The sequence below is a fragment of the Malus domestica genome, chromosome 03 (genome assembly GCF_042453785.1).
Source record: "Malus domestica chromosome 03, GDT2T_hap1".
In the NCBI taxonomy this organism is placed as follows: domain Eukaryota; kingdom Viridiplantae; phylum Streptophyta; class Magnoliopsida; order Rosales; family Rosaceae; genus Malus; species Malus domestica.
The window spans coordinates 24,280,694-24,302,409 of record NC_091663.1 but is presented as its reverse complement, the minus strand read 5'-3'; the positions used below and the strand labels follow the sequence as shown (position 1 = coordinate 24,302,409).

Genomic DNA, 21,716 nt, shown 5'->3' with positions numbered 1-21,716 from the left:
ATCCATAACCAATAATTATCTTTTCGGATAATGACACGTAGCGTAACGAGAACGATTTAAAATCTGATCTAAATCTGTCCTAAAAGATTATGAAAAGATAACGACACGTGCCATGATGACATTGGATAAAAATCTTATCGAAATCTATGACCAATAATAGTCGTTTTGGGTAAATAACATGTGGCGCAATGAGAACGTTTTATAATATCTTATCCGAAATTACAAATAAATTTATTTACTATTATTTTGTAAAAAAAAAAATTAATACTATTTTATTGCCTATTGCCAGGGCTATTCAAATGCAATGGTGGAGATGCAAAAGGCAGTTACTGTTCATTAAGGGCAGTTACTGTTCACATGATGGATTGAATAGTGGATTGCCTGGGGGAAGGGCTCTTACGGTAGAGTTGCTCTTAGGCTTATTGCTGTTATTTAGTGAAGTCTATAACAATTCCAACTGGCATTAAAGGTGTAAAGTCTATAAAAAGAGCTGAGCTCTTGAATTGTAGCAGACAAAAAAAATATATTGGAGCCCTGCTCCCTTCTACTTCATCTTCTCCGTTTTCCATTACTATTGCTGCTTGCAGGTTGAATAGGGTCCTGAGATTTGTGATCCTATCATTGGTATCAGCCATCTCGTTCCCGGTTTCCCTCATGTTTTCCCGCCAATCCAATACCTCTCATCCTGCTGCCATGAACGCACGCGTTTTAGCCACGTTAGACACCCTTGAAACTTCGATGCGCATTGATCTCCGAGCAACTCTGGATTCTACTATGAGGAACACAGAAACCACCAAACTTGCAGTCCCCTTTCCACTTGCAAACCAACACGTCAGTGATTCCATCAACCTTGCGGAGTATGGAGTTTACAGGAGCTTCAACTCAGGGATTATATGCCTCTGTATGCTGCCCTCAAAACATACGAACACCACGAAGCGTCAACATGAGGTATTGACATTCTTACTTTCCAATTTTACAAATCAGAATGACAAATGGTATTGGATTTTGCAGTTTATTCTGTGATCATGTATGAAGACTTCTTGACTGATAAATGTGGATGTGTTAATTGGTATCTTGTGGGAAAAATTGTGAAGAAAGATTTTTATGAATTGGAATTGTTTGAGAAAATGTCTGAGAAGGATAGTGCAGACAAAATGGAAATATCTCACTGGAGAGACCTCCAGTTTCGGGATCACTATTTATATCTGGAATCCCTCTGGTTGCACAATTATTGTTAAGCTTTTAGTAAGTACACAAGCAACTAAACCCGCGTGATACCGCGGGTTACAAACATTGTTAAACGTGCAGAAAATTTTGAAAAAGTATGTGCTAAAGAATAGTGTTTATATACATATATTACATGAGAAAATGTATATATATAATGGGAGTGCTATTTACAAAATGTATAGAGATTACCTTCAACCCTCTGTAACCATATAGAGGTATTGAACGATTGATAACCATAAAAATTCATATGCATTCTATAAACAAAAAAAAAATCTACCAAGTTAATGAATTCAAATAATCTACCACATGAAAAATTCACTTGGTATTTACTGTAAAGCCAAACCACTAAGGAATTGGAACTTACTTTGTAAAAAAATTAACCCTTCTTTAGTTGAACCAGCTACAACTCTTGGCGTTGGCAGCCTCAAGCATTGTGGCAACTTTTCTGTTCTCGTCATAAACATCAGATTCTTCCAAATCACCTCCATCCTAGAATTCGTCCCCCAGTCACCGCAAATACATGTAAAAAAATCAGAGAAAATCAAATGACATAAACACCAAACTCCAAATTTGCAGTAAAAACCAAATTCCAAACAATGATTGTATGCATATCCGAGCCATAAGGGAACCAAATTTAAAGAATTATTTGGACATGAAAACACAAAAAAGCGGAGGGAAAAATATAAATTCATCAAAATTCCCTACTCAAGGATAAGCTAAAATTGGAAAATATTCAAACCCCAAAAGCTCTGGTTTCCTAAACGCCACATACATCTGCATTAGAAAACACTGGAGTAGCGTAATACTTAATTCGGTATAAAAGTGAAAAATTTAAGTCTTTTCTGTATAATGCAAGTGTTTATGTTCACATAATCATGAGACATCATTCCAATGTTTTCTAATGCACAAAATTAAGAATTTCTCTAAATTACATATTATCAAAACCCGTTGTTATCTTGCTCATGAAATTTCAGAACTAACAATTAAAGGGATGAACTACTCTGTAAGTTTACTCTTAATTTAGATAACATGAGCACTACTGAAAGCAAAATTCAAAGGGTAGGGCAACTAATAAGCGATATAATTTTGATGTACAATATAAATTTCATGGTCTAGTTTACCTTCCACAAATTGGCCATCTTTCGTTTTTTGCAATCCATTCATTATTGCAACCAAGTTGAAAATGATGAGGACATGTCATTTGACTTTTGGATTTTTTTGGTGTATTTTGCAAGAAAATATATCAACTATTAAGTATTAAAGCACCAAAAAGAACCATTGAAGAAAGATGCTAGTTTGCAACACCAATATATATTATCACCGTACAATTGATATCTTAAGCCATATTCTAGCAATGCCCATTGGTGTTAACTACAGTGACATTTGCACATTTAACTTACCATCCAGTTATGTAGGACAGACGTCTTCATCTTCAGAAGATGGTTGCACATTAGTCCATATGCAAGTTTTGTTGCCAAAGCCTTTTCCGAGATCTCAGATTCGTCTTCAGCATCATCTCCATACTCCATTCCATTTCTTTCCCAAAACCCAGGGATTGGGTGCCACAACTGCCTCTTCTCAGTTGTTGTGTATCTTCTTGCAAATGAATCATTGACTTCTAACACCTAAAGACCAAGCCATCATGCTGCAAACGCTAATATCTCTGATCAACATTGAAGGGGGTTGATAATGCCAAAATAGCCCCTTGAATATGTAACGAAGGTGATGTCCATCAAGCCTTTGAAAAGGTACACTACACTGCATAAACATGGGGAAATGAGAAAAATAAGAATTATAAAAACTAAAGTCAATCAAACTCATGGATCTACCTTTATCTGAGCATCTTCGACCCAAATTTCTTTATATCAGAATAGACATTCATTGAGTAATGAGTGACTACAAATCGGTCAATTTTGGATTAAGGCCTTTTTTTTTCATATAATGCACGGTAATGAACAAATAAAACCTCTATTCCTATCTAGTTACCATTATGCAGCTGATGACAAACAACCATATTGTTTGAGTCAATTCCTAATTGACAATAAGTGCAAGTAAATGCTTCTGTGAGTTGTTCTTGAATAATTCATAAAGTAAATCTTTAAACAATGGATTTTTTCCAATTCAATATTTGAGAAAATAAACATACTTACTGAGGTTCTCGAACTGAATCCTCAGGCTTTTGACAGCTACTCCGCAAAAAAAGCAGGAAAATTAATACTTTCAGATTGAATTCACAAATTGAAAACAAAAATGCAGGGGGAGTGAATTGAAATCACTCCTAAGTAAAGGTCGAAAAGATTGGATTAGGGTTTAGGAATTGAGGATTAAGGAATCTCACCAGAAACTGGATTTCTCAATCTCGCTAGAAACTGGGATATCACTTTGGGATTTTCATGGTTTACCTTTCCTTTTAAAATGGTTTAATACTTGATCATCCAGTCCTCCAACCTTCTGTTTCTCAATCTTCTGCAAGAGGATTGAAATCAGAACCATTAAGTTTCTAAAAAAACAAAATCAAGGAAAAAAATGGTGTCTCCTACTTCAAACAATGAAAATGCAAATATTTGATACCAATTATCCGTGGACGTAAAAGAAGGCAAGCGTGGATTGTTTACTCAAGCTCAATTGAAGTTGAACAGCTCAGATACGGAAACAGAAGCCAAGGAGGAGACATAACGGTCAAAGACGAATTTGTGGATGAGGCGAGTTCGAGAGCCGCAAACTAAAACCTAAAAAAACGAAAACTCAGGGTGAGCCAATTTCGAGAGCGATAGATTCAGATTTTTTTTTGTTTTGAATATATATACAACTAATTTACCATTCAATCATATTAGTGGAAAACAATTAAACCGTAAAATTAACAACAATTAAATCTCAGGAAGACCAAATTTCCTGTAATTCAAAAAACCCATATGAAAAACTGTAAACAGTCAGCGTTAAATCTATACCTTGAGTACATGATGAAGAGGCCGCGAGGTATATGCCAATGGTGAAGGCCGATGTAAATTTAACAAAATAGATAAGAATTGAGAAACATGAAAATGTTGAGAAATTAACATCAAAGTTTAACAAAAAATGGAAATTGCACCTCATTGTTATTGCTATCCGGTGGCGGTTCGGACTCCGTCTCACTCACTCTACAAACAACCTCCCACTTCCTCAAAAATCTAAATTAATCACAATAGTCAAATTCCAAACAGAAGAATAACAATAATAATTTGATAATTGTTTGGTGAGATTGTATAGAGAAAATCTTGCCTCGAAGCCTGGTGGAGCTTCAAGCTGCTTCTACGACGATGTCGTTTTTGCCAAGAACAGGTTCCGGAAGGGAAATAGGGCTGAAAATGAAGATCGCAGTAAGAGCTACACTACAATAAGGGGACGAAACACTGGAAGCAAATGAAAGAGCCCTACTTTTCCAACCTTCCTCCCTGCTTTCCTTGCTTTTTCAATCCTTGGATCCCTAGAAAATCACCAGATTACAAATTTCTTTGGCAAAATAATTTTTTAAGATAAATTGTTTACCTTCCGTAAAGAGGGTTATGGAAAATGCGCGGATCGCTAAATCATGAAATTATCCAAAAACCCTATATCGTAGAAAATTGAAAATTGCATGTAATCAAAAGCTCAAGAATTTTACACAGAAGAACTAACTTATAAAATTAGACATATTATAAAATGAATTTGAGAAATAAAATGAATTTAAAAGTTGAAAATTGAAAATCGTAGAAAATTCGAAACAAACAAACAACTTATAAAATTAGACATATTATAAAATGAATTTGAGAAATAAAATGATGGATGGATTAGTTAGAGGTCCGTTCTTCACACATGACACACTTGTACATGAATCGATTTCCAATTGCTTTTCAATAAACTATGATGCTTAACACCCCAGATTAACCGTGATGCACAAATTAACCCTCAGATTTTCCTTTACTCATTGAATTGGATGAATGCATGCGACAACCCAAATCATTCTCAAAAAGTCCCCTATATGAATGCATAATAGAGATATAATCAGAGATCATTACGTTCAATGAAAATCATAAGTGTTGACGAGGCAATTATAACTATGAATGCATGATACAATTGCCAAGAATTCAATTAACGCGATTGTGATAAACAACCTTCACTACTCATGAATATAAACTTGTAACGATTAGGTGAAACTCATTTATAAGCATCTAATTCATGCATGAAAATTAAGTATGCATTCTTAATAAACATACAAGAATCAGTTATGAATAAAATAGATAATTGAATTGCAATCACAACTTATCAAATCACAATTGGAAGAAATCAATTCAAATCTCAAGCATGTTCATGGCTTCAAACTTCCCCCTAACTAAATAGGGGTTTAGCCACTCATAATTGCAACAAAATTAGAAAATAACAAAGTTGACATTGAAAGCAAGAACGAAGTACACCTAAAATGCTCCAAAGTTCCAAGCTTGAAACGCCAAGGACCTTTGTTTTCACCACCTTGTTGTAGCACAAGTGTCTAGGATGTGTATGGATATATGGATGAAATGGAATGGAGCTCAAGGCAAGGGACTTGTGTTTGTGAATGAAGCTCTTTTGATGGATCAAGGTTGTACCCCTTTGGAAGGGGGTGGTGGATGTATTTATAGGCTAGGGAGAGGACCACTCCATTTCCTTTGCATGTGCAGATTGCATGGGTGTGTGCTGTCCATGTTTCTCTTTTCCTTTTGCACACACATGCTTCATCATTTCAGCCACCAATTCACCCATTTTCTGCCCATGTTTCTCCTTTGCATTGCATGTGGGTGTGTCTTCTCTTTATAGCTGTGCATTTCCACTTGCTCCAAAGCCAAATGAGTGCAATCATAACCCCATTTGCTGCTGAGTGTTGATGACAAAGCAAAACACAAAACAAGTGCCTTTACTTTCTCATTTTATTAGCCAAATCTGCTTAGCCCTTTTCTGAACCTTTCAGTGTGATAATGCCCATAACTTCTTCTAGAAAAATGATATTAACAATCTGTAAATTGCTCCAGAAAATAGACATCCGTAGCTTTCCAAGAATATAAGGCTCATTCTCTCATTCATTCTGAGCTGTTCGTAACATGCTTCCAAAGTCAGCTAATCTGCACAGGCAGTTTTGACGAATTTGTTACTTAATAACTCACTTGTGCTACTTTTCTTTTCTTTGCTTGATAAATCACACAAAACACAAAAACATAGTAAATATCTCAAAAATATAAGGAACTAACAAAGAAAAGACAAGTGAATTTGATGTAAAATATATATAAATATGAGCTTATCAGTATAACCATTTAGGCAAATACCCAACGGGTAAACGGTTATTCGGGTATGAGCATAAACGGTTATGGGTAAATTAAACGCGGTTACCCGCCCGCATAACCATTGCCCATCCCTAGAAAGGAGGAGCAGCTAAAGCTGCATGATTAGCCTTGTACAAGGATGGTTGTGAGTTTCTCTGAAGCCCCTTGTTCTTTTGGAAGTTTGGCTTGAGCTCAGGATGTAGAATCCAACATTTGTCAATGGTGTGTCCACCATAGTTGCAATGTTTGCACTTCAGGTCAAACCCTTTGCCCTTGTCTCTTCTATCATCCGAGAACTTGTGGTTTGAAAAGTATGCCCTAGACTCAGGCAATCTGTTTTTGGTTTCAAGATTCATCACTTTCCTTTGAGTTTCTTCACGTTGAATAATGGCATATACACTTGAGAAGGAAGGTAGCTCATTGTTCATCAAAATGTGACTACGTAGATCTTCATAGTCTGAGCTAAGATTAGCAAATAGTTGAAAAATCTTATCTTCTTCAGCTCTCTTTAGAAGTACAGAAGCATCTGTGGTGTGAGGCCTGTATACATCAAGCTCATTCCACATACTCTTGATATCACCCAAGTGTTGGACAAAAGACTTACTTTCTTGTTGCAAACCTGCAAGCTCCCTTTTTAGTTGAAAAATCCGGGCAGCATTGTTTTGATTCCCATACATCTCGCAGACATTTTTCCAGAGATGGAAGGAAGACTCTGAATAGCTGAATATCTCAGCTAGCTTCCTCTCCATGGAGTTGAGAAGCCACAACATGACAAGTTGATCCTTGCATAGCCATGTGATGAAATTTCAGGTGCCTGAATGGTTCCATTTACATAGCCAAGCTTTGATCTTCCACCGAGAGCAAGTGAAACTGCTCGAGACCATGGAAGATAGTTGAACTCATTCAACAAAACTGAACTGAGTCTTTGATTTGGATTAACTTCTACTTCGGTAAAATTTGAAGTGGGTGAAACACTAGAGCTTGCAGTATCAAGACTAAGAGGATTTTCCTCAGCCATTTGAAACAGCAATGGAAAAACAAAGAGGTTGAAGAAGACGATATGCAGAGACAGGCCATTGTGGGCACTGCTCTGATACCGTATTGATTTTCAAGGTTTGTATATCTCTTATAAACTTTACAAGAGAGAGAACTAAGCTCTTATAAAGAGCCAGAGAACATATTACAAGATAGAGGACTTTTACCACTATCCACCACATGGTTTCTGCCCTAAGAAACCGTACACACCAAGGATTGAACAAATAACAATATACAATTAAGCAAATCCCAGATTTTAGGAAGAAATATTGACAAAAAGAAAAGTATGATTGAACAAGAAGTGAGATGACAAGTTGGAAAGTTGTAGCCATCACTTTAACCCTTGTAGCCATCACTTTAACCTTGTAGCTTCACTTTAACCCATAACTTAGCTATAGTGATGATTACAACCCATACTTGTGACTTTGATCTATTTCAACAAAAACAAATACACATCTTAATCACAAAAGGATTTTCAAATGCCACAATGTTTAACAACTACTGTTCTATCAATTCCTAATCTTATAAATCATTTTGTGACAGTTGGGAAAGTTTACTAAATAACAAAGAAAAAAAGAGTGAAAATAATTAATCTTTGGGTCTGAAATAGAATCAAAGTTGAGCTTATGTACCAATATGAAAGTTTTGAGGAACAACGGAAAGATAGCTGAGGTCCTGGTGGTAGCGGTGGTTGAAACTTGGAAGGAATCCGGTTTAATCTTATTTGCAGTGAAGCGGTGAGCGATATAAAAGGTGGAGGAAACTGGCGATCCCACTCGTCAAAATTAGCAATTTCATAAATTCATTGCGCTGCAGAGAAAATAAAGAAGAGATTGCACAATAAATACGTGAAAATAAGTAAAATCGTAAATTAAAACACAAAAGAAAACCTCAAAAGCAAACAACCCTAATTATCATCGAAGTTGTTGAAAAATCACCAAAATTACAGAAGAATAAACTGAGGGAATCCACATTAAACAAACCAAAAAAAAATAAAAAATCCCACATTCCGAATTCATAAATATAAATTATCACTATTATGGTGATTATGACATTACTACACATACTATGACCGACTTCATTTCTCACTCCTAAACTAAAGTGACAATTTTAAAGTGAGAGCTTACAATCTACATATGCACTAAAACCTAGAATAACTTACCTTGAGTAGAGAGGGTTTTAGAGGGTGGTGACTGCATGGTGCAGGTCAAGAGTTAAAAGGGTTTGCTTCTTTCTTTCCTATCGAGTACTTTTAGGTCGTAATTTCTTTTATGTGACATTTAGCAGAGGCTACATCTGTGTGGCCCCCCATTCTGCAGAAATCCAGTTAACATGTAAATTTATGAAAACGATCAGTCAATGGATTCTCAATACCATTTTTTCAAAAACTTGCATCTCCCAAATTATCAGATTCTCAATACCATTTTCTCAAAAACTTGCATACAACAACTATATGCAAGTTGTCTGCAACAAACCGAAGGAAAAGATTTAGGTTTCTTTCTTACCCAAATCCACCAATTTGAATCAAATCTCTGCAGCTCTTCTAACCAAATGCAAATTAATACAACTCTGCAATCAATAAACAAAACGCAAGTTAATACAACACTACAAACAATAAACAATTAAAGCCTGATTCTGACCTTCGAAAGAAGAAAAATAAAGAATTAAGAGAGGATAGATACCTGGGTCAATCTGCAGCGTGTTGTCTCTCGCACACGCGGAAGTGGCTCCGTGCTGCTGCCTGCTGGCTGGGTGCAGTCGGCGGTGTCCTTCTGGCTGTTGAGCGGTGGGCCGATGAAAGAGCAATTTGAGACAAAAGAGTGAAAACCAACAGAAGCATGCAGAGGATGCAAAATACACAGAACAAACAAAAAAACAAAGAACTGAAGCCAGTACGAAAATCACAAAACTCACCAAAAAGGTTACAGACCTGGCGATCCCGCGTCAGCATACCAAATTATTTTTTTATGGCAACCAGTGACAACGACGGCACACAGACGAAATTTTTACAGTTAAAGAAAGCTAATCTAAAAATGGGTGAGAACGGCAACCACAATAAAGAAAAGAGAAAAGAGCACCGAAGCATCCAAAGAAATCGAAACAGGAGAGAAACAACACGTGCCCTTCGAGGGCAGGGCCGTCCTTTTACTGTGGAAAAGATGGCAAAAATCTGGCGGAACAAACAAATTGAGGGGCATTTTCATCTGCACACTGCGTGTGAACAGTGCAATCGAGTTTGGATTTTAGTATATGTACTAGTTATTTATACCCGCACGTTGTTGCGGGTTTTAAAGTAAAATGAAATGATATATTAAAGACTTGAAAAATGAATTTGCAAAGCAATAACAACATTAATAACAAAGAAAATGGAAAAGTTGGAGAAAAGCTTGAACTATGATAAGATAGGGATAAACATGAAAGTTTATGATTGGATCACATCACTTATAATTGTTTTTTGGATTAGGATGATCATATTTACAAACAAAAAATTAACAGATACTTTCTTACAGGGATACAAAAAATATTAGAGCTATATATTTGAACACAGGGAAGTAAAATAAAAGTATCATATTTTATGATACTATGGAGGTTGAATCTATACCTCTGTTTACTGCCAGTAAAAAGAGCTTTCTTCACAAACTCCCTCTTTCGTTTATGTGATTCTCCGCTTGTTTTAGGTGGTGAGGTCGAAGATGATACAGTAGTGAAGGATACTGTGACTGCTCTTGGTAAGATATGTGGAGTTATTGGTTCTATAGCTGTATCATCAGACACATTGCAAACCAGCACATCACTTGAGTTGAAACTATTTTTTCTATTTCCGAATCGCAAGTGGAAAATCTTCTTTTGTCCAATCAGTTGTGAAAACTCATTTGGCAGTTGTTGTTGGTCAATCAATCTCTGATTCATGACCAAATCTTTGCAGGGCATACCAAAGAGTTTTTCTCCAGCTTTGCCAATTATCAAAGCACTAATTTCATTAGTGTTGTCTTCAAGAATCAAATTAACTTTGTACCTATATTTAAAAACTAAATTCCATGAGTTTTTTTATGGCCTGTAACTCATTGTTAACAATCAGAGCAAAGAAGTTTAAAGAACAGAGGTCACAAATTTAAAGCCATTTTTTAGTTGGAAAGAAGCAGCATGGAATTGAAAATCATAGAAAAAGTAAAAAAAGACAGAATAACAAACTTGCATATTGAATGTTACCATGGTGTTGGAATTTGGTTGGGGTGTTTTTGACAGATGAGTTGTTCGGTTGATGGGTCCTTATGCATTTGTTTGACACAGCTAGGGCAAACATTGTACCACCAATCATAACGTGTGTCAAAATGTTTGACAGATGCTTTACATAGGAATGTATCATTCTATCATATGTTTTATGACACATGTATCATAAAAGAGCAACAACAAAATTAGTTTTTGTTCAATATTTAAAAATGCAGGTAAATGTTTAAAAAAAAAAAGAAAGATAGAAAAGCATAAATCGTTTGTATACCTTATACAAATTAGGATCCAAAAAGGTCAGCTCATCTATTGTTACTCTTCTTGCTGTACGTAGAATTTCAACCTCATTTGCTTGCCTTGAAGAAGGAGGCAGTATTTTTACAGGGACTTTACAGGTTGAGAACCTGCAAGTTTAAAAAGAAAATAAGAAATTTTGAAAAATCAGCATGTTTAGAGGTTTTAACAGGAATGACGATTTTAGAAGTGCACTAACATTGATTTATATGAGTTAACCTCCGGGATGTCTGGGTCGATGAAAAAAAGGGAGGAGCCAGTACTATTTAAGACGATGTTCTCTGTTGATGGCAAAAAATAATAACAGAATTGTAAAACAAATATTAGCAAATATCATAGATGAGTAAATGTTTTTAATTGGACAATAGATGTTTAAATGTGAGGAAAAAAAAATGTAATGGATACATATAAAAATGTGGTAAAATAATTTGAACATGCAATGCTAGAAACGAAATACAAATTGTAACAAATAGGTTCTAACAGTGTATAAATAAGAAATAAAAAAGAAAAAAATAAGACATCAAAATTCTGTCATAAAGAGTAGCAATCAAATACAGTAAAATTCCATAATGATAAAAGAGTGGAACAGTTTATAGCAAGAAATGTAAGAACATATCCAAATAAAGATAGGAAAAGTGGGTTTTAGTTAAATGAGCTACCTAGGTAAATCTTGACTTTTAAACTTGTAAATACAACAATAATTGGCAAAGACAACTTCTGGATCGATAAAGAACAAAAAGCTTCTGCAATATCTACCCACAATGTAACAGACAATTCTTCTTTTCTGTGCACGAAACAAATGAGAAACAAACACTAAAATTTCTTCCCAGCCTAATAGAGAAAATAATATTAACAAATTGGAATTGCAACAGTTAAAGAAAAGAACAACCAGATATTCTCAATGTGTATATCACACTTCTGCGCTATTCTTTGATTAATTTGTTTTGATTCCAATTGTTGGACCACAATTATATGGCCAATCACATCTTACAATTTAAAAAGTTAATACAAAAATAATGTCAAAACTCATTTCAGTGAAAAAACAACAAAAATGTTTTTAATTGATGGACATGTAGATACACACACACACATATATATAGACAAATATACACGTATTACCTGTAAGAATATCATCTCTATTCAGACGGGGATAGAGCATGTTGAAATCTAGTAGGAAAAACCAATATCGAGGGATGGGTGGAAAGACGGTAGACAGTTTTTTAAACACTGTTGTACCAGTGAATATAACCTGGGTTTCATGCGGCACCACTTTATACTGTCCTCTGATTTTGATCGTGCAAAAATTCATGATTTCGTAACAACTACCAACGTCAATCTTTGAGGCTACCAGTTCACAATCGATGTCTGACGCAGATGCTTCAACCGCATTGTTCTTCGTAATTGATCACATACCATATTAAGAAAAAAAAAACAAAAAAAGAATAATAACAAATTAAAAACTTATGAGCAAGTAAATAGCAAAAAACATTTTATTTTGGTACAGAGAGATTGAGTGAGCACAGTGGGTAAATAAACTAACTGAAAATATGTCAACTATCACAACCAAGATTTACAAAACACTGACACATGTTAAAAAATCAAATTGTTGAAAAAAAAGAAATATAAAAAACATAAATATAAATTAACAAACTAACAAATGAAAAAAAAAAAAAAACTTATGACATAACTATAACTGTTAAAATACTTAATTTAAATTATGGGACAATGATGGCTTACCGTTTCATCAACCAAGATACACTGTAGTGTTACGTATTTGCGAACAGTTGCAAATATGCTAGATTTCCATATCCTACATACACAAATCTTTATTTTGTCCGCTTTAGAGTAAGGACGCAATTCTGCAATAGGAGTGACCTTAACTGTTTCCATTGAATCTGTTAAAAGAGAAATAAATTTTATAAAGATAAGAATCAGGATACCACAAATATGTAAACAAATATGAAAGAAATGATTGATTTCTTTCATTCCTAATTAAATAAATGGTTAAAATAATTTTAACATAACTATTACAAAATCGATAACCACTACATAAACTCGAAATTCCAAAAATAAAAAGGACTCAGAAAAGAAATAAGCCAACCAAAAGTAATTAAAGAACTAAATTTGACAAAAAAAATATACAGTTCATATTAGGATAGTAAGACAAATGATCACACATTAACAGATGACAAAGAAGAACTATTATGAAACACTTAACACATTATGAAAGCAGTAAAACAACAGTTGGAAAAAGCAAACTAAAGAGGAAACCAAATGATCAATTACCAAAAGTAGAACAAAATGTGAAGCACTTGTCCCAAAAGGAAAAAGCAGGGTTAAGGAGATATAATTAATTACTTTCCCACACTGCAAATGCATAAACCAAAAAGAAAAACACTTACTAAGTTAGTTTTAGTAAGTTAAGAAAGAAAAAAAAGACAACCATGTATGTCAGGTGGCATGGGTGTAAACTGTTGTTTTTTTTTTCCTTCCATAAATATAACTTTACATTAATGTGAAGCGGAAATAAACACAAATATGAAACAATCAGGTATCCATGGTACTCAGCTAAATTTCAAGGCATTGACAGCAAATTTAATATTCTATAGACCCAAATGATCACCAGACATTTAACCAACTAATTAATAAAGCATTTGAGCATCACATGACTGAAAACCTAAATCTCAAGCTTTATATGCACGGAAAAGAACTAACTTGACAACAAACAATATTAATGCAAATCTATAGATAAAGAAAGAAATCCAAAACGTTTCAACACAATTGTAGAACAAAGCACATCACATTGTGATCTTGAAGTGAACCCCCACTAACAATCTAATACTGCGAACTTATTTAAGTTCAAAAATAATATAAGATGTTAAACCTGAATTAACAAACTATACAACCTATATAAAAAAATAAAAAATAAAAAGTAGTTTTAATTAAGTATACTAAATTGGAATGGCAATTGTCTTCGCCCATGAGCGGTAGGTCTTGGATTCGAGACTTGGGAGCAGCCTCTTCATAAATGGGGGTAAGGGTAGCCGACAATCACCTCTCCCAGACCCTGCGTAAAGCGGGAGCCTTGTGCACTGGGTACGATCTTTTTTATACTAAATTGGAATGTAAGATGGAAAAAAGGATTAAAAACCGGAATCCAAGTATCTATCCCAAAAGGTATATTTGCCGTTGAAAGAGAAACCTAAATTGCTCTCCCAAATTATTATCAAATAGGGAACGTTTGATAAAAGCAGCAAAGTAATGATTCAAAAGGGAAGACTAAAAAAGAAACCACATATTACAAAAACACAAACATTACTTACCGAAAGCGGAACAAAACGTCAAACACTTGTGCAGCAGGCAGTAAATTGTAGAGTCAAGGAGATAATAATAATTTTCCCACACTGCAAACAGACAAATTAAAAACATAAACACAATCATGTTTAATAAGCTGAAAAGGAGAAAAAAGACTACTTTTCTTAGATGTCATAGTTAGAAATTGCCTTTTTAATCCATAAACCAAACTCATCCATTAGGAATGGACAGCTAGCCTAGGCTAATTAAAAAGCTCAACAAAAAACAAAACCAAAGACTTACCCATCAATGCATAAGTAAAGGATTAACATAAAAAAATAAAATAGCATGTTTATACAATATTTAGGGCCTCCGTATTTAGATCTCGTACAAATACTCGGGAGACTTAAATGTAATTATGTAATAAAGAAAGGGGCAAATATGTAATAAGTGAGGAGCCCTTATTCTATAAAATGACTCCTCACCCTCACAATTAGGGGAGGCCATTTCTTAAGCCTTCTTACCCCTCTCAAAGCCTCACTCTCATTACAGAGGCTCTCACACTCTCTCCCTCACAATCCTCTCAGAAATACAATAATCAGTGTGGACGTAGCCCAAACATTGGGGTGAACCACGATACATCTTGTGTTATTTACTTTCTTGCAGATTCACGGTCAGATTTACGTTGTTCCAAGACCTCCGGTTTTGTGCATCAACATAGTGAATCATAAAAAGCAAGATCGCAAGTCACAATTCTAGAAGAGGAAAACAGAATGCTCACAACTCAAGCAACGATATCAATATTGTTCTACTAAATTATAAGTTATATGATGAGCATTATTTTGATTGAGATATCTCATATGTCAAAAAGTGAAGAAATTCCAACGAAGGTGACAACCACATTATATAAAGAAGAAACCTAGACCTAGTTGAACACATATAATTCGTGAAAAATCATAGGTTGCATAAGGAAGATTTTGAAATATGCATCTCAAAACAGATACCATCTAATTATGCTACTTCACAAACAATGTTGCCGATGAACTTATGCTTCTCCCTTATGCTGGATTCGAATGATATAAACTAAGAAAACCCCATATTAAAAATCAACAACCAAATACTAAACATACCATCTAATTCACCAATTGCATCCTTTGCATCTCTACTGTGATCCAAGTGAACAAAAGCATAACCCGGTGGTCTCTGAGCAACCCACACGCTGCGAAATTAACAATACAAAAGATTAACAACCATCCTCCATAAAAATAACACCACTTTATGAATCTGTGGATAAATGACTACAAACATTATAAAAGGTGTTGTTCTCTTCGCCGATAAACTGCGGGATTCATCAACATCCGTCAAACTCCTACTTCAATTTTACAAAAGCAGCACAGAAAAATAAAAAATGGAAAACAAAGTTTGACAAAGGGGCGCAGCGACAGCAAAGTTGCAACAGATTGAAGAAAAATATTGAATCAAACCATTGGATAACATTTTCTCATGCACCCAAAAAAACCCACAAACTCAAAACCACAAAAATCCAGTCTAAAACATTGAATCATATACTTAGATGCACAAAAGATAAACTAACAACTTCAAAACGAAATAAAAATAATTAACAATAAGCAAGCACACTATCCATCGAATTAAAAGCACATAATTTCAAAACTCTTCACCTTAAATACAGATGTCTTCGCAGGGTGCAAATAAAAACCTTACATTGATTTCGTATTTTCTGAGCAACCGCAAGCTACAGAATTGCACAAAACACTGACTGAAAGCAACAACACAAAAATTTGCGACGACCCGAAGCAGGAATTTTTTAGGCAAAAAGGATTTAAGCTGTGAGAACGACCGAGAGGAAACAAAACGGGTGAAAGCGACAGTGAAGCAAAGTTGAAAATGAGAGGAAACAAAACGAAACAAAATAAAACCCAAACAAAGTACCACGCGATGACCAACACGTGGGCCTAACAAAACTGTGCTGCAACTGTAGCAAAAACAAATACAACCATAAAAAAAAAAGTGAAACGAAGTCCAATTCCGTCAAAGACAACCAAACAAAGGGCACTGGTGTAATTTTACTGTACAAAAAGCTCAACGAAACGGAACAACAACATCAAAATGGAGGACATCTTCATCCGTGCACTGTCTGTGAACAGTAGCACGGTTTTGGGGTTTTAGTATAGGTATAATATATAATATAATTTCAAGGAATCTCTGCTACATGTCACCAATATGCTACAAGTGGACCACAAATTGGGAAAGAGCTTTTCCCAATTTAAAAATGTGGAGTTCAATCATGTTGCGAAGGAAATTGAGAATGTGGGTGTCAGATGGATATCACTACCAACTGCTTCAATCTTAATTCACTTGTTTGAAGAAATGACTGCGAGACGTCTTTACGTTTTGGTGCTAATTTCTTCGGCCACCGAAGCATATTTGACGAATGAAATTAGCAAAAATGATGTCAAGCTCATAAATTTTTCCCACCCTACAAACCCAGAGCTATCTGAGGAAATTGCTTGCTACATGGGTCTGGAACTTGGATGGAGTATGATAAAAGGCTTTGCTGATGAAGAGATATATGTTTAGTTGCATGAGAGTGTAAGAGGGTGTGATGTATATCTTGTGCAACTCACATGTCCTCCTGCAAATGAAAATTTTATGGAGCTTCTTGTCATGAGTGGTGCTTGTCAGCTGACTGTGGGTAGGAGGATCCATGAGTATATGTTGAAGGTGGGATTAACGGGGAATTTGCAGGTTACGAATGCACAGCTGGATCTTTATGCGAAGAATTAAGACAATATCATTACTGGGATATCTTATATTGCCATAAAGATAGCAATAAAGCATTGGATCAATTTTGGTACACCACCACGTACTACTGTCAAGAGCTATTTTTCCTCGACTAATCTTGAGGTGTGTTTGTCAGTGCCATTTTCCCATGCCTGGGTATACTTGAAGACCATATATGCTTTGCTGAACCTAAACTTGTCAAGGTCTTGCAACATTAATAATGTCGTGACTATTCCAGGCTTTGCTTATACTTACAACTTATTAAATTTCCTCATTTTGGGAACATCTTTCTATTCTACAATTGAGACCTCCTCAGTGCTTTCAAGTTGTGTGAGGCAACCAAAATTTATTTTGTGCACTGGTGGGTATCCTTCAGCCTTCACTCCTACATACTCAACATTACTTATTGGGACTGAACCTCACTCCAAGAGAGTCAAGGTTACATGGGAAGTTCAGTCGGATGTCCTTCATGGAGCTATCATAGGTGCGAATAAAAAACATAGGTTCGAATCATGTTCACGGGTTCAGACCATCCCTGTCCAGTCGGTTGTATACATACAACTTCACCAGCATGCTTCTCCCAAACCCATAATTTTCTGTCTGGAGCAGCTGATCCTGAAGCATGGTGCTGCTGCTAGTGCCATAGAGAGTAAAGCATTGGTGATCGAGAGTTTGCAAAGGGGGGTGAATCAGCAACAAAACATCAGGGTGAATTACAGGCAATCAAGGCTTCGTTTTGTTATGAAGTTCTCTGCAAAAGAAATTGCTTTTGATCAGCATTTTCAACATGCACTGTAAGGTGGAATTGACAAGCTTGCGAGTGTTATTGGCCTTACTTTTGGTCCTAGGGGAAGGAATGTTGTATTGGATGAGTGTGGTAGTCCTAAAGTTGTGAATGAGGGAGTCAAATTTGGCAGAGCTATTGAGTTACCGCACAACATTAAAGCTCGAATTAGAGAGGTATTCAGCAAGACCAATGACTCTAAGGGTGATAGAACAACAAATACATTGAAGAGATGGACTGAATGCTCTAAGTGTACCTATTTGGATTTAGTATGGTCTCTCGAAGGTCACCTAGAAAGCAATTTTGGTGCTTTGGCTATTGATTTCCATGTTGATTTCTCTCTGTTTTTCACTAGTAAATTTGATTTTTGGCCTGTTTGGGATCCGGGAGATACATCGGCTAAAGCTGTCAAGCTGATACTCTATTTTCAGTACAAGGGCGGCAAGCGAATGGGTGCTTTTGTGAATATATTTGTTCCAAAGGGAACTACCATTGAAAAGTTTTGATGTTGAACAGAGGGCAGTGGTTGCAGTTGAATTGCAAACATGCCTTTTCACAAGTGTGGCGCTGCAAGTTCTTATGCTTCTTCCTTAGCTCTCAAAGTTGAGCCTTCCACCACCTTGCTACTGAGCACTAAGGAAGTTCTAGTGCAGAAACTCTCCCCAAAAGCAGTATTGGCTCAGATGAATTCTCACCTTCCTTCCAAGAATAACAAATTCACACTTCGGTTGCAAGGCTCCTTAATTGAATTTCACTGCAAACAGTTCCAGATTTCAATTGCTAATCCTAACCTTGAGGACAAGGTTGTCTTTCAAGGGAAGGGCAATGTTATGAACTTAGGATTTAGTGATTGGCTTAATCACTATTAGGAGTTTAATATTGGATATGTTAGGCTTATTGTTGTCATTTAGTGAAGTATGTTAGAAATGCCAGCTGGCATTAAAAATGTAAAGTCTATAAAAGGAGCTGAGCCCTTGAATTGTAGCAGATCAGAATTTACAAGAGAAAGACAAACACAAAAAGATATATTGGAGTCCTGCTCCCTTCTACTTCATCTTCTCCGTTTGCCATTACTATTGCTGCTTGCAGGTTGAATAGTGTCCTGAGATTTGTGATCCTATCAATAGCAGTCGTCTGCAAATGCACAACAGCGGGGAGGAGCTTCTTCTGCTTCAGAGAAGTCAGTTTCGACGACAAGCCCGACCGCCGAAACCTCCTCCTAAACGTTTCGACCCTTCCCGTCTTTAAAAAAGGCCTCTTCACTCGCCGCAGCCCACCTCTTGCCGGAAACAGTATTCTCAGGTTTATCTCACACAATTACGGTTTTTTTCCGTTTTCTTTTGAGTTGCACGGTCTGTTTGGTTCCCGAGAAAACGCAGGAAAATTTATAAAATTTTTGAGCTTCTGTAGAGTTTACTGAAGTGAATACTTGACTAGGTTCAGTTGGGTTGCTGATAAATTCAAAACAATGAAATTTAGACGCGAATGCTTTTAATTGATTTGACTAGGTTCAGTTCTGTAGAGTTTATTGCTTTTGAATGTTCAAATTGGATCGTATAAATGTGTCTGTGTGATAATTAGATGATTTGTTGCATGCCATTTTCCCGAGATAAGAGAATTCCGATATATGTGATGATGCCTGTCGATGCCTTCTGCAGTGATGGTAAGGGGCGTCCAAGGATTAGGAAGTAAGTTTGATTATGACTTTCTGTTGATGAGGCTATGATGCATTTTCATTCTTAATTTAATTGTTATACTCTTTTAAATGACGGAGAGGTCGCACTTGGTGTGATGGCAAGGGCCTTCGCCCATGAGCGGTAGGTCTCGGGTTCGAGACTTGGGAGCAGCCTCTCCATAAATGGGGTAAGGCTAGCCGATATTCACCTCTCCCAGACCCTGCGTAAAGCGGGAGCCTTGTGCACTGGGTACGACCTTTTTTACTCTTTAGAGTATGATTACCTACAAGGTTGCAGCTAACTATTTTGATCTCTTCCCAATTCAAGTTATATAAATGTACGTTTCAAAATGTTTCAAAATTTATTTATTTTTAATTCAGTTTCCTTTCAAGTGAGACAGAAACTCCTTACATGTTGCTCGATTTATTGTTGTTTCAGAATCAAGGCCTTAACTGTAGCTCTAGAAGCTCTCAAGTTGGCAGGTGTCCACGGAATCGTAGAGCGTAGAGCGTTTGGTGGGGAATCATAAAGCGTTTCTCTCCTCTTGCATATGATTGGTCTCTATATGAAGAGCTTTTCAAACTGATTTCTGACTCAGGTTGGGTTTGAAGTTGCATGTTGCCTTGTCTTTTCACTCAAACGTTAACTCTTCTTCTAGCAGAAAAGGGGGTGTTACTTTTCCACTTTGGATCATAGAGGTTTGTCTTCTTTGAAATTTTGAAATCCATTTGAAGTTATTAGTCTGGTACAATGCACATGGCTGTATTGGAATGCTTAATTTACCCGGTCATACTTTAAGAAACATAACCCATTTGGATGACTAGAGATAATATCAATGTTTCTTCAGTTTCGTGCTCTGCAACGTGCTATGGTACTGTCCTCCCCATTAGCATACTTGATTTTAGCTTTGATGTACTTAAAAAGTTTATCAATGCAAAGGGATGTGAAAGAAAAACTATAGTCTGGCCTTCATTACACACCTATCAGTTTGAATCTTGAATCTAGATAAAGAAAGTTGACCTCTTCTTTTTTACCTCCCAGATTGGTGATCAGAATAAGCATATATATTATTGGGACCAAAATGGATTTTCCAATGAAGATTATCTTACACTGGGAGTTGACCATGTTCCTCTCTTTTGCGGACGGACTGCCCTCCAATGTTATGAAGATTTCATGTCAAGTTTTGCTAAGAAATTTGAATTCTTAATCGGAACTGTAATAGAAGAAATTAGTGTTGGTCTTGGTCCTTCTGGTTAACTTAAGTATGTTACAGTTACACTAGAACTACGAGTATGAAGCCAGTCCAATGATTTCTTATGCAACATTGTTACATTGCTCACACAGATATCCTGCACATCCTTTTGGTGATGGTAGATGAAGTTTCCTGGAATCGGTGAATTCCAGTGCTATGACAAGTACATGTATGTTAAAAATCTTTCATTCCTCTGATGGAAATTTGGTTGCTATTGAATTTTTACTATTTACAACCTTGTTCCTTTTAGGATGGGTGACCTAAAGATGGCTGCACGCAAGGAAGGAAAACCTCAGTGGGAAGAGAAGGGACCACAAAAGGCTGGTGTTACAACAGTCTCCCATCTGAAGTCCCTTTCTTTGGAGAGGGAGAGGAAAGCTTTCTTTCTGATTATGGGTGTTTTTTCCTTGTATGAAACTGATGAAAGCAGCTTGCTTAATTATTTCCCATGAAAAGTTTCTGCATAGCTAAAGCCTAGTGTAACTTGCATGACATAATTGCTTTTATCGTTCTGTTCATGGACATTTCATCCTCGAACTACCACTTAGAATAAAATTCAAATGCTGAAATGAAGTTGTGTTTCTTTAGCCATGCAACATTTCTGGGTAGATGCATGTAAACAACATGGGCCTGCAATATGTATTTTCAATCTTTACTGGAACTTTTCTTATAACTAACTCTATTTGCTTCTAGGGGTTCTACTTGCAGACTGTTTGCTACTTAAGTCTTAACTACTCTTACGCAACATAATTAAAAAGTAGATATGTTTTAATGATTTAATATGAAGTCATGACATGGGAACGGGTTTTTAAGAA

The 21,716-nt window shown here is 35.9% G+C and overlaps 1 protein-coding gene, 1 long non-coding RNA gene and 1 pseudogene across 2 annotated transcripts; 1 reads left to right on the top strand and 2 right to left on the bottom strand.

Annotated features, from left to right (window-relative positions):
• Positions 1–1,327: 1,327 nt before the first annotated feature.
• On the bottom strand, positions 1,328–4,396 carry LOC139194244 (uncharacterized). The gene is made up of 6 exons (XR_011579002.1): positions 4,316–4,396; positions 3,799–3,956; positions 3,566–3,693; positions 3,378–3,413; positions 2,628–2,985; positions 1,328–1,716 (listed from the first exon to the last, which is right to left on the bottom strand). It is a non-coding gene; the product is annotated as an uncharacterized lncRNA (long non-coding RNA).
• Positions 4,397–9,095: 4,699 nt separating this feature from the next.
• On the bottom strand, positions 9,096–12,518 carry LOC139194306 (uncharacterized). Its single transcript, XM_070818613.1, has 5 exons — positions 12,213–12,518; positions 11,293–11,374; positions 11,071–11,203; positions 9,254–9,454; positions 9,096–9,140 (listed from the first exon to the last, which is right to left on the bottom strand). Exons 1-5 carry the CDS (start codon positions 12,400–12,402, stop codon positions 9,096–9,098), a joined length of 651 nt encoding a protein of 216 aa, XP_070674714.1. The 5' UTR covers positions 12,403–12,518.
• A 6,889-nt stretch (positions 12,519–19,407) lies between these two features.
• On the top strand, positions 19,408–21,373 carry LOC139187633 (inactive beta-amylase 4, chloroplastic-like; annotated as a pseudogene).
• The last annotated feature ends 343 nt before the right edge of the window (positions 21,374–21,716 follow it).